This window comes from Aquila chrysaetos, chromosome 2 (genome assembly GCF_900496995.4).
Source record: "Aquila chrysaetos chrysaetos chromosome 2, bAquChr1.4, whole genome shotgun sequence".
Taxonomy (NCBI): domain Eukaryota; kingdom Metazoa; phylum Chordata; class Aves; order Accipitriformes; family Accipitridae; genus Aquila; species Aquila chrysaetos.
The window spans coordinates 37,315,456-37,333,451 of record NC_044005.1 but is presented as its reverse complement, the minus strand read 5'-3'; the positions used below and the strand labels follow the sequence as shown (position 1 = coordinate 37,333,451).

The 17,996-nt window shown below is 37.0% G+C and overlaps 1 protein-coding gene and 1 long non-coding RNA gene across 8 annotated transcripts in view; both read left to right on the top strand.

Annotated features, from left to right (window-relative positions):
• Positions 1–11,333, top strand: part of FSIP1 (fibrous sheath interacting protein 1) — a 94,079-nt gene extending 82,746 nt beyond the window's left edge. For all 7 annotated transcript variants that reach the window (XM_030043603.1, XM_030043596.2, XM_030043563.2 and 4 more), the window contains exons 12-13: positions 7,136–7,682; positions 10,961–11,333. In XM_030043603.1, the coding sequence (XP_029899463.1) occupies positions 7,136–7,682; positions 10,961–10,983 (570 nt within the window). In that variant the 3' untranslated portion in view covers positions 10,984–11,333. The remainder of the gene's footprint in view (positions 1–7,135; positions 7,683–10,960) is intronic.
• Positions 11,334–12,915: 1,582 nt separating this feature from the next.
• LOC115333935 lies at positions 12,916–17,844 on the top strand. The gene is made up of 3 exons (XR_003920962.2): positions 12,916–13,010; positions 13,519–13,709; positions 15,154–17,844. It is a non-coding gene; the product is annotated as an uncharacterized LOC115333935 (long non-coding RNA).
• The last annotated feature ends 152 nt before the right edge of the window (positions 17,845–17,996 follow it).

Here is a 17,996-nt window from a genome sequence, read left to right as displayed (position 1 = left end):
TAACTGTTTAGGTTTGAGTCCAATACTGTTTAGGGTCTAGAGGTTACAAATACCATATTTGGTTCAGTTAATGAAAATGGAGCTTCAAAGTCATGATCTTCCTCTAATGCATATACTTTGAAAATATTATTTTTTTATTAATAAACACATGCCTGATAGGAGTGTTAGAATCTCAAAACCTGTGTGACATTTTCAAATTTTGTTTCCTATAGTTATCTTCTTAAAACTTTGGTGAGGACATACACATTTAGATTTTGGTGTCCATGGGTGAAAACTTCATTGCTAATATGCAGGCACCTAGAAAAAGTTATACAACCTGTAGATCAAAAGCTACCATGAAATGAATCTACAATTGAACGTAAGCTTCAGAAATAGCAATTCAGAAATAAAGCTTTTTGGATCTTTAAAAGTTATAAAATTATTTCCATATGCTTCCAAGAAGAGATTCACACTTACAGCCACTGAAACCTCTTCATTATATCCTAGTGTAGTACCATGCAAACTCTACAGCTGCAAGTAATGTAGCTTAGTGTCTATGGTATCAAATGAGAAGAAAACGATTGTAAAAGATATTTTAGCTTCCCTTTTTTTTTTCCTACTTCTGTCACCTCTGGCAACCAGTTGCTTTCTTTTTCTAAAGTCTACAGGGTGTGGCATAGCTGATGAAGCATAGTTTTTCATTATTTGCACATTGAAACCACAAGCAATTGACTGGATGTTTTTGAGAAAGATAAAATAAAAACAAGTATTATGCCTCTTTGTAATGACTAAAATATGCATGTTTAAATTAGTTTTGCCTGCAAGAACTTGTCATAATTATTTTTACTTTATAACCTGTAGGCTATCTTAAAAATTAAAAAGAAATTAACTGCTGCAATTACAATGTCTCTTCTTCACAATTTTCACCTACTTTGCTACTCTAAATAAGAGCAAAATTGTATAAACTCATGTCCCCTTTTGATTTTTGTTAAGATTTCTCTTAGTCAGAGAAAGGGGAAAAAAATCCTATAGGGTTTTTTATTTCCAATTTATTTATGAAGTACATTTTCTCTTCTGAAATTTTGTACTGTTTTTAATTTTTTTTTTTTAATGGAGAATTTATATGATTCCATGAGGCTGATAATGGGTTTGATGTTGTGGTTCTGATGGCTCATGATGTTACAGGTTGAATTTTCTTTTCAGTCAGTGATTTTACCAGATGCCCACTAGTCTCCTCCTCTTTTTTTTCTGGTGCTCCTGTTTTCTTGCCTAGGCACTTCTGTCCTTCCTGGCTCTGAGCAGCAGGAGCTACAGAAAATTGACTACTAGACCTTTTCATTCTGCCCTTACACAAACAGAAACCATGGAAAAATTAAGAGAAAGGAGAAGGAAAGATAGCAGAAGGAGGAAAAGAACAAAAGCAGTTTTTCTCCTATGGCTCAGGAATCCGGTTCATTCTTAAAGATTTATGTCTTTCCTGAAAAAGTACAGGACTCCCCAAACCCACTCAAAGTAGACTTAAGCACAGGACCACCAGATGGTGAATCATGATTGTAGCACAAGGAGCTCCTACTTTCTGAATCCATTATTCAGCTTCCAGTCTTAATTTTTAACACCATCAACTCGATACACATTACTGTCCTCTCCAGAAACTCACTCACTGCGTTGTAAGCATGTTTTTGATCTACTGTAGTTACATTTTCTCTCATTACGTTCTGACATAACCCTTCTGAAATAGCCTTACAGAGGAAAGATTAACTTTTTTCTTTTACATTCGTTAAGCTCTTTCCCGTAACATAGCGTTTTTAAAACAAACAAGCAAACACTAAAAGCTGTAACATGACGTGCTGGACACTTAAGAATTTCTTTGTAAAAGTGGATGTATGGGTCTCTGTACTGGGTCTGGCTGGGATGGAGTTAATTTTCTTCATAGCAGCTGGTATGGTGCTGTGTTCTGGATTTGTGACCAAAACAATGCTGATAACACACCCATGTTTTAGCTGTTGCTAACCAGTGTTTGCACAGCATCAGGGCCTTCTCTGTTTCTCACTCTGCCCTCCTACTGAATAGATTGGGGATGTGCAATAGGCTGGGAGGCAGATGACCTGAACTAACCAAAGAGCTATTCCGTGCTGTGTAACATCATGCGGAGCAATGAAGAGGGAGAAGAGGGGTTTCTAGAAAGTTACCCGTGTTTTGCTCAGGACCTGGCTGGGCATTGGTCTGCCCATGGGAGATGATGGGTGATTGCCTTTGCATCACTTGTTTTGTTTTCTTACTCTCTTCTTTCCCTTCTCCTTTGCTTATTAAACAATTTTTATCTCGATCCACAAGTTTTATTGCTTTTACTCTTCCTCTCCTGTTCCCCTGTCCCACTGGGGCGGGGAGGCGGCGGGTGAGCAAGCAGCTGTGTGGTCTTAGCTGCCTACTGGGGTTAACCCACAACAGTCTCATAAGGATATATTCCCATAATTTAAATTAGTTTACAAGTTATGGACACCAATCCTGACTTCTGTAGTGCAAAAGAACTTTAGGCTTTTAGCATTTCTGGCAATTTTAAGAAGCTATTCCACAGTGTCACGATGTGTCTGATTTTGTATGCAGCATATTAATAATATTGCACAGTAGCACTGACCAGTACTGTTCATAGACAAGCGCATGGTGCTTGGGTGTGACGCGTAAAGGTGAGACCTTGGAGTTGATGGTGCACGTTGAGTTGCGCAGTGTGGAGGTATGAGGCAAGGATTGCCTTTTCGAAGCAAAACAGAGCTGTTTGAGAAACTATTAGTAAGTCATGAAATAACTAAAACTTACAAAACCTTCCTGTGCTGATATGTTAAAAATCTGAATGTTGTCTCAATAGATCAGTATACTCTTAAAATGGAGTCTTTTTATCAGGAAGAGAACAGTTACTTTAGAATTGACTGTTGCAGTCCTACACATCAGTAAAAATGTAAGTAAATTAGAGCATCAAAATAAATAGTTTCAAGCAAATAAAGTATCATGAACTGTTGATTGTAATACTTTCAGATTAAGCAACAAAATGTGCATGTTTATAGATATGCCAGCTACATGAGTCCTTAAATAGTCCTGAGTTTCTAGTGCTTATTCATTTACTGTGTGTCATTTTATGATTTTTTACTATAATTAGAAATAATCCTGACTTATTAGCTTTATCTCCATGCTAAAATCCTGTAAGGCCTTTTAGTGTTAGTCTGTTTCTGTTACTGTGTAGATGTGGAAAACAAGCCTAAAGCTTGGAACTTGCAAGCCCGTAGTAACAGCAGGTCTGTCCACAGCTATCTACAAGTTTGCATTCCTACCACATGCAGTAAGTTTTTCTCTGTAGACCCATGTCACCGAGGAATTCAGCAAGGAACAAGAAATCTTCAATCAGAGAAGGGCCACAAGTGTGTGAAAAGCTAGCCGCACATAAACAGTAAAGGTCATTAGCAGGCTCCTAAACTCCTGCCTAGGAATTAGGTTTTTTGGATCATTAACGGTAAAAAGCTTAGGAAATGAATAGGACTCAGTGTCCTATTAAAAATTAGCCAGAACAATTAAAAGGTTTTCCAATTTCTAATGGGAACCAGACCTGATAGTTCATTTTCCCTTGTCTAGTGGGCTGTTTCTGCATTTTGAATTACATTAATTTTATGTCCTTGTATTTTTAAAGAAATATCTTGAAGTATTTTTTCTGTATAGGCGTTGTAAATTATTTACAGTGAGGGCAGTGAAAGCTTGGGAGAAGTAGAATCTAGTGTCTCCCTAAGACTGTGTTACTGATTCCAAGTCTTGTGACTCTTAACTAGTACAGTTAGCTGTGACAGGATTTCTTCTGGTGTATGCAAATGCGTACTTTGCAAACTCCTAATACAGTTGCTGTATTATGTGATTCCATGAGCTAAAATGCTCATCTGGTTGCAAATACACAGCCTTTTTTGGTGTGAGGTGTCTCTCCTTAGGGTATTACATGTTTCCCTAAACTCAGTTTTCTGATTTCAACAGCAGCCTTTCTGCTTTCATTTCAATGTAAACTTCTTGCTGCTGAGTGGATGACTGATGGCTATTTAAGAGCTATCTTCTCCTCTACTGTATATTTTTCCTTAACCCTAAAGTGACTTTGGCACAAGAAAATTGTGAACAGTGAGCCTTTAGTATTTAAAGATGTACATTTTGGAGAGGTATGTTAAGTACTTTCTCTTTCCTTATCTTTGCATCCTTGCAAGCATGTCTTACAAAACAATCCAAAGGGAGGAAGACATAAAGTACGAACAAAACTAAGTAATGTTTTACACTGTCTGCTTTGCCTGCAGGCCTGCCACTCTAGAGGAAAACAAGCCCACAAGTTACCAAACTTTTTCACTCTCTAGCTGTTAGACTCATTTACCTCCCCATTTGCCTTAGTCTCTAAATCTCCCCACCTAGCCCTCTGGTAATAATCAAGGTAATCTATGAACTAATTGTCAGTACAAGCTATGTGATTCTCCTGAAAGGAAAAAAGGAAAAAATTAAATTTGGACAAGGAAAAGTAGACTGCAGATAAATGGGGTGGAGTTGGGGGGAATAAAAGGGCAAAAGAAAGGCAGGACAATATGGTCTTCCTCGCTATGTTCATTTTGTACTCAGTCATTCATTTACTCCAGATGCAGAATTCCTTTCTGCAGTGAGTGAATTGCCCTGTCATTAACATAAAATTAGCTCCAAATGATCTTGGCCAAGAGCTTTGAAATATGTTAGTATAGAACCACACACTCAAAAACACGTGGGAATCCATGTGAATTTCCAGATGTGAGAATCTTCTGTGGTACAAATATAGTTATGTTTATGTAGCATAGTATTCTGCTCTATGGATGCACTTTAGATGCAGCTGTGCTTCCAGTAGTGGTATAACTATGTTACTGTGGTGCTCTGCCTGAGCGAATGCATCTTGTTTCTTATAGTGAGTCCGTTCTAATAATGACTACTTGTAAACAGACATTGTCCTGCAAGTTAAAATACTCCTTCAAGAAATGTAAGGAATTCAGTGTGGGCTAGTAGATTAGACTGAGAGAGAAAATCTGAAAAATTCCATGATCCACTTTTGATTTGTCATGTGTTTTGCTAGTAATTGTTTTTGCTTGTCTGACTTATTTTTCATCAGTGAGTACTTTCTGCACTAGGATTAAAATTTAGAAGCCTGAGAAAAGTTTGAAGAGGTCATAATTTTTTCTTTGTTATCTAAATAAGTGCTTAAGCTTGTGGTTTGATTTCAGTTATATTATCAAAAGTAAATTGATTGATACCAAGATTAGCTGAATCTCAATGGAATTACCTGTTTTTATATTAATCTAAATAAAGATCTCTACACATAATGATAGTCTTTCATGCTCTTTTTGTTGTTGTTGTTGTTTAAAAGCCCTTGACATCTCAATTTCTTTAATGTAGGTGCCTTCTTTTCTATGTGTAGGAAGTGAACTCAAAGTGTCTTTGGGAAGGAAATTGGTCTGTGCAGGAAAACCCTAGTGGGTTGAATAAATGAGTTTAAGTACATCAACTAGTGCCTTAACTGTAAAGTAATCAGTCTATAGTAGCAGCTGTTGGCTGTTACTAATGTTTGAACATGTAAATACAGAATGGTGACTGAAAGTCAACTAAAATGTCTTTCTTGTTCACTTTGTAGTGTCACCTTGTAATTTTTAATAGCCACAACAAGTTTTACAAAGAAATACTATTTTCTTCCTGACTGAAAATTGTCCCCATTCATGAACATGAATAATCAGTTTTCAGGCATAACCCTGTGCTACTTAGGCTGCGATCTCATCACGTCGTATACATCAAACAGGGTCATATCACTCCTGTAGTTGGATAAGAGACCTTCAGGGAAAAAAAAAAATCAGCTAGACATCCGATATTGAACTTTCCTCTGAAATGACAGTAGTTCCATGCTCTAGCAGAATGTAAAGTAAATTCTGTGTAGTAAGTCATTACACAGTGAATAAAATCATTTTTTGACATAAATCACTGCAGCCTTAGGGAGTTCATCAGATTGTCAACTGATCCTTTGTCTCTTGGAGGTTAGGTAAAACCAAGGTTTTGATTGTAGAAAGCATCTTTTTCCATTAAATGTTGCATAGTATCTATAACATTTATAATATATATTATTACATCTTCTATATCTCATATTTCATGGGCAAATGTATTATGCATATCTAAAATATGTCTTGTACTTTTCATTATAATCTTTAAATTGTCAGGTAGCATTGTGCTGCTTTATTACCAAGGAGCATTAAGAATTGTAAAGGCTAGAAGTGACTCCCCATTGCAAACCTCTCTAAGCAAAATATCCATTGCTATTCTTCACCATTACCAGCTAATATCAGTCATTATCTTTAATATCAGATTTTAAGAAATGTCCAGTAAAGGAAACCTGCATGATAAAAATGGTAGGAGTGTGCCACTGTCTGAATGAGAAATTGACTGAAAAGATACATCCATGAGCTATCCAAGCAGTGACAGCTTGTAGAAAGCAGTAAAACTGTTGTAAAAAAGATGGGGCTTTCTTCTGTCATATGCCGTGGACATACTTGATGTGGTAGGTCCTGTAGTTGAGTAACTGATGTGCTTTTTGTCACATGTTTGAGAGAGGGTACGTTGCATTTCTGCCGTGAGTGGCTGGGAATACTTCAGTCAATATGTGACAATCTTTGTGGGCTGGTGCTGTCCAAAACCATTTTTGACCCCAGTTGCATCGCCCCAACAGCTGAAAGTCTTTTAGCAATGTGCTGTTTTGCTTTCAGTAACTAAAATCTTAAAGTGTGTGTGTGTCTGTATGTATACACAACAAACCAAGATATATGAAGAAGTATGTGCTTTGGCAATTAAAAAGCAGTGATATCTAGTGGAAGACTAAGCAAAATCAAAGGCCTCTCAGTGCCTTGTGGACATCAGACTTCTTTCCTAACTTTCAGCATCTAATCTATCTAGAACCTAGTGAAGATGTTACATAAATGATGTAATTATGTAAATGTATATTTAAATTCAGTTTGAATTGAAAAACATGGATATCTGTTTAAGAGTTCTGCCAGTGCTTTTGTATCTCTCAAACTGTTTTATGGCGCTGCTTTTCATTAATTATATTTTGACAGAAGAAATTCTTGCCCCTTTTTTTTTTCAGACTGAAGAACAAACGGGCCTCTCTGAAGAGCAGCTTAAGACCCTTCTGGAAGAATGTATGCAGCCTCAGAGAACAATAAGCAACGTTACCATGCCAAAGTCTCAGGAATCTCTTTCTTTTGGATTAAGTCCCCCTTGTTACACAAGTCAAGACTCCACTCTTCACTCCACATCTACTCTTTCCAAAATGTTATTTGAAGACCATATTGTAGGGATGTTAACGGCTCAGGAAAAGGCTGGACTTGAAGACAAAAGCGTATGTGTTAATGCAGAGAGTGAAATCCCTGGCTACTATATCAGCAAAGCATTGGCTGATAGTCACTTATCAAAGGATTCACTGGCCCAAACAGAGGAATCTGATGACCTAGAAGGTTTACAGAAGATGGCAGATAAGAGTATTACTGAAGGTTACTTTATGTCAAGAGCACTCAACACAAAAAGGTTGAAGAAACCTTCTTTCTTGGGTGAACCATTATATTGCATCAGCATGAACAATGAACCATCCACAGAGGCTGACATTCTCAGCATACCACTGCAAACCAAAGGAGGTGAGACTCTTAAGAACCCTTTAGAATAGGCTTTTGATTATGATGAAAAAAGACCAAGCAGGTTCTCACCAAAGGTATGCACCAATACACACTGATTATTATGGTGGGGCAAGGATGTACTTTTATAAAACATAAAGCTGTGGCAGAAATAATACACACAAAATAACAGAATGTTTATTAAAATTCTTGCCCTGACATAATTGACTATAAGACTAGGACTCTTATGAAATATAATATTGATGTTGATTAATTCTGTCAACTGGAAAATACTGTTGACAACACATACGGATTATCTTTTTGGTAGCAGAAAGTCATGTTCACTGTTCTGTGGAGAGAAAATATTCTCCCAGTAGTTAGTATAACAATTCACACAAAAATCCAAGTGTTTCTTGAATGTTTTTAATAAGGTAAACTCGGTAGTATAGAAACAAACATGACCTAGCTATATTAAAAATAATAAATTGCTTTCAGGGAGTTCAAATTTACACATAGAAGATACCAAAATGAACAAATAATGCATAATTTCTAGAAATTACTTTCAGTTCAGTAAAAGAAGGAATAGACTTTAACCAGCAAAAAATTAAATTCACTCTATCTGGTATTATAAAAAGATTTTGGAAATGTCTCTCTTCTTTATGTCCTTTACTTAAATGCAATTTTAGCCTAAAACCATGTCTCTTTCTGGAAAGCAAACTGTTCAAATAAGCTAGATTTTAGGCAGGTACATCTACCTCTTTCATTTCTTTCATAACAGTTGTGACAGTATGAAGTTGTTTGTGATTAAAGTGCTATAGTTTAATTGTATTAGAAATCAATAAATTTTGCTAGGTTTGTCAAGATAGATCTTTGTTATACTGGTAATCTGTTCCGAATTTAGAGAAACATTTTTTCACAGTCATTGGTAATTCGGAAGAACATTCTAATACCTCTTTACTATGTTATCATTTCTTAATTATGATCGCAACTGTTTCTCTGATTGCTTGTACTTAACTTTTCTACAGTGAAAGGAACGTTAATATTTTTTTGAAGTGATTCCACCTATCAGAAAGCAAGAAGTCTTGTTATTGCTGTTTTTACACTGCCATTCAAACTTGGTATCCAGACTCACCTGCAATATTTACCCATTATGAGATTTAGGCCATAGCTGCAATAGGAAGAAAACAGAAATACAACAGCTGTGGAAAAGGTTGGGTTTGGTTTTTTTTTTTTTTGGTAGGTTAGTTTTCAGCTAACTTCCCATGCCAGCTTTGCTCTTCACATAGATGCAAGCATCAGAAGAGTGGAGCAAGAGAAGAAGGAAGTGGTCTGCCCCAGAGGAGAGCGGGGTGGCAGTGGTGGTGGTAGGGAACACCAGAGAGAACCACCTCTGCCAGGGGCAACCTGATCTCATGCAGGAGTAACATGACTACATACTACACCGCCAGTCTTCTTCAGCAACCAACAGTGAGAAAAACTCAAGTTTAACTTGCTGCCTTCACATGAATTAAAGTTCTCCTTTAGTCTGAATAGATGTAGTGCAGTCAGAGTCAAGTGTGACTCAGCCCCAACTACCATCTGTCTTTATTAGTGTATTTTAAGATGCGACGTGTTAAATCAAGCAAAACACCAGGCACTGTAGCCGCTGTGTAGTGAAGTGAGCAGGTAACCGTTTATACCTGTTGTGGTAGACATAGTCACTATGAGATAATTTTATTGCACAAGAGGGAAAGGGGATTTCAGCTATTAAGTAAATTTCCATATGGGACATCTTATGGTAAAAGTCTTCAAAGTGAATGTGTTAACATTTACACATAATAATTAAGTATCTTTGAGTCATAATCATGCGTTGTGTCAGAGCAATGCAATGGGGTGTTTCAATTGTCTGTTTTCAGTAGTGGCTGAGTAATGTTCAACCATATAGACCTCAAGTCTGTATGGTTAATAAACATCTTGGGTTTATGGTCATTTTGCTTACCAAATATTTTTTTTGGGGGGGGGGGGGGGGGTGGGGGAAGTGTTCTGAATTATCAAAGTCTCTAAATCTTTTCATTTTTACTAAAAACAAAACCAAGGCTATAATTACAGATATCATAACCTCATCAGGCTTTGAGTCTTTGTGTCAGTGTCTGATTTTTAAAAATGGTGTGAACAGGTAATCTTTAGGCACAATAAGTGTAAGTGCAAAATAAAACCCACTTCAGAGGTTTGTAATTGTTTTCACGTTAGTGCTAAATATTTTGCAGTTATCTATAAGTTTAAGTTTAAATTAATTATATTCAGATTTATTGTATTCCATTAATATTACTCTAATGTTAAAACATACATCCAAAATTAACATTTAAATAGACAGCAGTCCATTCTTATTATTTTTGTCACTGTACTGCTTATGAGATAGTGTACAGCAAAAACCAGAAAACCCTGATACCCTTCCATGGAATTAATTTGTTTCCTGTAAAGGTGACTCAGTTCTGTCTTAAGCAATTATTCCTGGCCATAAGCAAAAGGTTGTGATGTTTACCAGATTTGTAAAGTTGCCTAATGTATTCTATAGGTAAGCTTGTTGTTAGTTTGGACATGATTAGATGTGCTAATTGTACTGAGGAATGGCGATCCCAGTGGAGTCCAGTTTAAGGCAAATACATCTGCAGATGAAGGTGTGAGAAGCGTCAGGTGTTATTTTTATTTTTAAGAAATATTTACATAGTTGAGTTTTGTTATGGTCTTAATTCTAAAGGACATTTAAACATGTATGCATAATTTTCTGTAAATTGTTTGGGTTTCTGGCCTGCTACATGTGGTTTAAACTCTGTGTAGTGCTATGTAAGCAAACAAAACTGTGTGTGAAACTGGTTTAGCAGAATTTCTGTTTTTCAGTCATTATGGTACTGTAGTCTGTGATAAAGATTTACTGTAATACATTAAATTACATATATTTTAAGGAAAGCATAATTATTAACATAATTCATATATATACTTGTATATATATATCTGAAGGAAATTCTCATGTGCCTTCAGAGGTAAGTAATTCCTGTTTCTTGAAAGAAGCAGTAATCTACATCAGGGTCATATGCATGTAAATATAGGTGATGTTTACTGAGATAAACAGAAGCCAGACTTACCCACATACAGGTATGAAAAGGCTGTTATTTCTCAGTTGTATGAGCCAATTGGTTATTAGTTCCAGCTCTTTTTTTTAGGAGCTGTATTAAGTAGAAGTTGTATCACAAACTTGTTTTTTCCTCTTGCAAATAATATTGTGCTTGCAGCAGTTCAGCATGTGATTCTTTTCTTTTTTACAGATGATATGAAGATTGAAAGTTGAGGGGAGAGTGATTATATGCTTCTTTGCACAACTGTTTTTCTGAAAGTGTGGTTAAACCTCCATCAGTGATATTATACTGATACAGTATCATTTCAGACAACCTGAAAGGAATGAGTTATCATCACTGAAAACTGTTCCGTGAGCTGATTTATTCTTAAGAGATAATTATTATTGTCATTATCATATATTGTTGCAGTTTGATTTCAAAATAAACTCTTGCATTTCTATTAAGTTTGCTGGGGGTGTTCTATCTAATACATAAATGTACATAGACATTTGTGTAGCTGTGTGTCTGATAGATGTGCGTGTCTTTGTTCATGAAAAATGTAAAATAAAACTTGCAAAGTTCAGTTTCTACTGATGAGACTTTATTAGAGTGGATGTGAAATGTATATAATAGTTTTATTTTTATTCCTTTACACACAATCTACTTTTTTCATGAAGTTAGCTAAAACCTGGCCTCTGTTATCCCAGTGCAGTTTGCTGGAGCTTGCAGCCTGTCTGACTGCTGAGCCCTGACTCAGTGAAGGACCCAAATACGTACTCAGTTTTCTGCCCCGGGGCTGTCTGCTGGACTGCTGGTTTGGTTGAAGGTAAAGGCTTGCACAAGTCCTCTGCTGGATCAGAACATCGGCACCAGTCTGCTCAGCTGTGTCCGATTCTTGATCCTGTGAAGAGTGTAATCATGTAGCGAACAGTCTTATCCTCTAGTTAAGAAACGTAACTAAGTGATGAAAGATCGCAGTCCCTTGTGGAGGCTTGATGTGGAGAGAAGTGAAGTTCAGAAGTTTGCCCTAGCAGTTACTGGATTGTGAAACCTTACAGTAATGGCTAGCTGGGGAGAGGGCAATACAGCTGTTTTGTGTTTGAGATAATAATAAAACTTCATTACAAGTTTTTGCTTGTCTACTCTTTAACTGCTATTTTTTTCTGAATATTCTACTTATTTACTGAGCTGATGGTTAGTTTTTCATTTCATGCACTGTAGTCTCGGAATAAAAAAACATTAAAAAAAATGTGGTTCTCTCTTTAAAAGCTTTTTTTGAGGGGGGAGAGATATTCTAGCAAAGAAAACTCTAGATTATCCCATTGACAAGCTCTCATTTGAGACAAACTAAAAGGACAAATTCTTTCTCAGATACTATACTAGCTGTTTAACATTCAATAAGAGAAGATGTGTGGATAGAATGTTAACTATACAATGGCTGTGTTATGGCGTAGGGCTTACTTGAACTAAACTGAATGTTTACATTAATGCACACATTGGCCCAGATTTTAATCTCATTTACAGAGTTGCCAGTCTGAGTGGATGTACATTCCTGAGAAAGCGGTAATTGTGTGGATATAACAGAGATCAGAATCTAACCTACTTTCTTTTAATTAAAAATGTCAGTGGGACATTATATTTGTGAAAAGCAAGTGCTATTTATTGTTTTCTGATATTTTTACTTGTTCTGCAATGCAGTAACAAACCCATGGATACTGGGTGTTCTGCGCAGTCCCATTGCTCTGCATAGGATTGCTGTAAGCACATTTCATGGAGCTTTGCAAATCTCACCTAGATGTATTTCTTTTCTTCTTTAAAAATTTTAAGCCTATGTCATAATTTCTTTACCATAAATATAATCAAAGCAATACTGACAAGTTTTTTCAAGAGTATTTTCTGTGCCTGTATGATATTCATGCAGCACTGTCCACTGGCTGTAATGTTTCCACAGCCCAGTTATTTTCAGATGGAACTTGTGTTTTATGGAGTCCTTCTCAAAACCAGTGTTAAAGTGCTCAGATAGTTTATGAAGAAATCTAAGTTCTGTTTCAAGTTTGCATGTAGAATATCTACAACATATATTAAGAGAAATACTAATGAATTCTTACTTTTCCGGTGTATTTTATCTTCAATCTCTTACTGTTATGAAAAAGCTTTTCCTAGCACCCTCAAGAAGAGCCTGTCACTGACTAAGCCTTACAACATTCCTGAAGCCATGAGTACAACTTTTATTCACATCTGGCATTTCAGGGATAAGCACGTAGGTTTGAATTACTATTAACTTGAAGTGTGTATTCCAACAGGAACTCTGTTACTTCACTTCAGGTCTTGGGAAGTGCCGAGCACCCTCCACCACTTGTAGTCACTGCAAACCACAGGGACCTAGCGCTCATGAAATGCTATTCCAAAGGCACATAGGGTTGGTACCCAAACTCAGAGACTGTCAAAAATTAATGACCTAATATTTATCTGTGCTTGGTTTCTACTGCATTATGTAAGTGACAGGTTCTTTGGGAAGATTTTATTTCTTGCTTGACGTTACAGGTGAAATACCAATTCAAGTCCTCCTTTCTTTATTTATTTTCAGTTTTAAATAAAACTGTAGGAAATAAAATTATTTGGTAAAACAGTTACTGGTATGAGGTATAGAATAACAGAGATATTACATAAAATGTAGTGACAGGGTCATTTGCTGAAACATCACCAATATCAGGGTAAAAGGAAAGTGGAGCCTGGGAGGATTCATGGGTTTTTCTTTGTTTTTCTAGTGTCTCTCTGTTGTGACCTGCAATAACCCCTCCGTCGGGCTCGCCACTGGAATTCCAGCTGCACTGGAATGTGGCGGCTTCTCCTCGGGGAGTGATGCAGCAGTGATGATTAAGATATTAAAATGAATTTTCATTTGCAACTAACTCAGGATTTGGGAACAGGTTTTCCAGAATACACACCTTCATTCAGCGTAAGTTATATTTGGTAAAAGATTCTGACAGCTAGCCTCTTTACAGTCTTTCCTAGCTCCCTTCGTGCCACAACACAGCAGAGCACAGGACACTGATTTTTAAAGTTATCCTTCTGACTTTTGGGTTTTGAGATGTAATTTCTTATTCCTCAATATAAAACATGTGTGCATGTAGGTTTGTGCTGGTTTGTGCTCCTTATCTTATTTCCCACTATGATTTTACAGCGCAAGATAGATAATTTTGTTCCAAAAATTTAATATTGGTGAAAGCAACATACCTATGAAGAGAAGATTTTGATGTGCTTGCATCTATTTGCTGAGCAATATATGACCAAACCATTCTGCCATTGTCACTGAGACTCCTCAGTAATATACATATAGTGCTGCTGTTTGTGGTGGCCAGCACTCACAGCTGTTGATACTGATTTACTCTAGTGGCTGTTTTGATGCTGCATGCTTTGCCCTTTTAAATTACAAACTCCGTAGTATTTTTGTCCAAAAGAGGAAAATAAGGGTGATTCAATCATTTTAATGATATAAGTATAATAAATTAAATGTATTAATTTAATATATACCATAAATACTTATATTTGAGTAGGATGATTTGAAGAACTATAGCATTGATTTCAGTGTACTGTAATGATACAAGAAGTTCAGTCCAGCTTTACAGTTATTATGCAGATTTAGAGCACTTGAGGGTCTTTTCCATTTCAAACAGAAGTGACAGAATAAATATCCCGATTTTAAAAAAAAAAGAAAAAGTTTGTTGACTATAGACAACAATGATAAAAGGAGTGAAGTTATTCTTATGTGTCCAGAATTCAAGTTTAAATTGAAGTAATTCTATCAAGGGGTGAAAAAACTTCCAGGTTCATCAAAAAAAAAAAAAAAAAAAAGAGAGAGAAGAGGAAAACACCCCACAAAAATTCTCAGCCAAATGCTTTTTTCCAAGCCAGATGATGGCTTTTTTTCCAAGCCAGATGATGGCTGGTATCTACTTTGCGGATCTGTAGTGCATGCTTTCCCTCTCACTTCCCGAGCAGAACTCCTGCAGAGTCAGTGGACATGCTGTGCACAGAGTGAAAACAGGCTGTGCAAAAATTATCTGCTGCATAGATCAGAGAGGAAAGGGCTGCTTAAACATGTCATCAGAGTAGCAAGGACTAGTCTAGAAGTGCAAAAAAGTATGCCAGTAATTCCTGTGCTAGGAAGGGTGCAATTTTACCTTCAAATCAGGGAGGGATAGGTGAGAGGCTGTTGTTTGCAGCTCAATTTCTGTAATTTCAATAATGATAAGAATTTATATATTTTATTAAACCCCCCTATTTTCTAGATAAAATTTCAGCAAATAATATGAGAAAGCATCTCTTCTCTTTGTGATGCTTCTTAGAAAGGCTTTGTAACCACAGCTTTAAATGGGTTCTCTCTTCCTCTTGCTTTTTAGGTGCAAAATCTGCTACACTGTTTATTTACACTTCCAAGAGTGCTTCCTCCCCCAGTTACAAAAAAAGAGCCTTACGTCTGGGAATCTCACTGTTTGAAGCATAGACACAGAAGACAAGGTGGCTTGGCAGATGCTTGGGAAGTTGTTAAATTAGGAAGGTTTTTGAAATCTAGGAAAAATAATAACTGATTTTTTTTTCTTTTTTAATTTTCAACAGATGTATTTATTGAGAAATAATTGCTCTTTTATTTGTAGTGAGATTTAAAGGTCAGGAAAACTGTTTCCTTTTTAAATAGAATAGAGGCGCTTGAATACTACTAATGCTATAACCTACAGTTATCCAATTACACGTTTCATTGAGAGATTGGCAGGAATCCAGGTGCAGTAGTTAGAATAAAAGGCTCCCTGTCGTTTAAGTCTATGTGAAATAGTTCACTGCGTGCAATTGAATCTGCAGTACCTTATCTATTATGCTTTAAAAAACCCCAGCAAACTGGAATACTCACAAGTGTGTATGAATTTCTAGAATGCTAAAGCGCATGAACAATTTTGATTTATAGGCAGGTATTCTGTATTTAGAACTTTTTTTTTTTCCACTTAAAAATTTGCTCTCTTCTTGTGGAAATACTGTTCTATGGCATTATTTTCCTATTGTTTGCTTTGTGTATTTGGTATGCATAGTTTTGGTGGGAAGGGTATTGCCAGAGGCATTCTACCCTAATTTTACAATAACACTGAAATGGTCTCTCCATACGCATTTTGTGAGTGGAGTCATCAAGGGAGACTGACACAGCATCTAGACAGCACTGAGTTTAGCTCTTGTATGTGTTGCCTAGGCTAGCAGTTCTTGAATTTGAAAGGAGTTGAAAAAGTAAGGACAAATGATGGCTGGGTTTCCTGGGATTTGTGTAAATTTGAAAAGCCAAGTTTTTCTGTGATACTTGCCTAATTTTATGGATTTCCTATGGAAGATTTTATCTTCAAGGCTTTTGCTTGCCTAACACTTTTCTCTAATGAGTTCTCTTCCTCTTGTCATAACTCCGCTTAAATATTCATACACCTTTGTGCACCTGTTCTTTCTCTCTTGGAAAAGATGAGACATAAGAGCTAGAACTCTCCTTGTGAGTATATTAAGATGCTCTCTTCTATAATCTTAGCAATCCTTTCCAAAATGAATTTATGTTGAAAATCAGCTAATTGGCATACTATGGACTTCACTACAAAATCATGGCAGTATCAGTAAAAAGTGCACTGTTGTCATTAAGATGCAGATCTTGCTACGGTTATCTCAGTCTTTATCTCCATAGGTTATCAATATCTTCAGGTTAAACTACTACACCTCCTGAACATAGGTTTGATGCAGATGACCAGTTGAAAACTTAAGGTACTGTATTTGCATGGGCTCTGAGAAGACTGTGCTATGGTAAGAAAACGTTGCACTCTCTGCAATAGCATTAAACTCAAAGATTATTTATGCAAAAAGGTTGGCCGAGTATCCAATAACGCTAGAAGTGGCATGCATTAGTTGGTATGCTTACGTGTCCCACCGATGAGTCTCCAGGGAACAGCATATTTCCCACAGGCTTCACCTACGGAGTATTTGCCCTGTGAAGTGTGGCCATTTTCCGTGCTCTTCCTGTTTAGTTTTTCTTTGACAGTTGTCTCTTTGGGCAAGCACAGGCCTAACTTACCTCAGCTATAGCCTTTTCTTCTGTCCTACCGTGTTCACGCTCCCCAGGCAACAAGTGGGTGGACTTAACCTGTGGTTTAACACAAGGCATATGGCTTCCCATTATTATTCTAAGGCATGTATCATCCCCGATTCAGATAATACACTGATATAAACTACACAAATGCATGCAATAAATTAGCATGAAAGTTTGGCTTGGGCTCAGACAAGGTCATTGGAATGGGCTGCTAAGGCTGTCTTCCCCCACATCAGCAGCAGTTCTTTTTTAAACTTCTGATAAGACCTACATATATCCATATATAGATATATCTGTTCATATAACTGATTGGCTTTCTAATTCCGGAGTATCTCATTCTTCCTGCAAGTACAATAAATAGATTTCTCCAGGTGGGAACTTTCTTTGGTTTTTGTAGTTCTCGCTGTTCTTGGTGCTCCTGGGAGGCAAGAAGAGAGTTCGAGACCAGAACCGCAGGACGTTTGGTACAGCAGGCCTGGATAAGATCAGACAGGTTACACTGACAGTGCACTCCCACAAGAGACTACCACATCTCTCTCCAGAGAATTGAAGCAGACAAGACATTCAGCAGCCACTCATATTTTGGAAGCAACAGGTCAGGAGTTCTTTGTCTTTTTTCTCCTTGTTCTCAGTGCGATAAGATAAAATATAGAGGACTGTCCTCAAAAGTTTAGTGACAGAAAAATAGGAAAAAGAACTTCAGAGAACAGGACTCCTCATCCTCAGGAAAAGGAGATGTAAAGATTAATTTTGTATACCTGCAGGACCCCCTAAATATACTTCTTGTGGGTATCTGGCACTCCTAATACAGCACCTGGCTTTGCTAAAGGGCTCATGAGACAAACTGCTGCTGTAAATAAAGACTGAGCAACTAGTCTTAACTGCTCTTATTTTTAGCAGCATGTTCCAGCAGTTGATACAGTACCATGTTGTGCTGGTTTTGGCTGAGGTAGAGTTAATTTTCTTCACAGTAGCTGGTATGGGGCTATGTTTTGGATTTGTGCTGGAACCAGTGTTGATAACACAGGGATGTTTTCATTACTGCTGAGCAGCGCTTACACAGAGCCAAGGCCTTTTCTGCTTCTCACCCCACCCCACCAGCAAGTAGTTTGGGGGTGCACGAGAACCTGGGAGGGG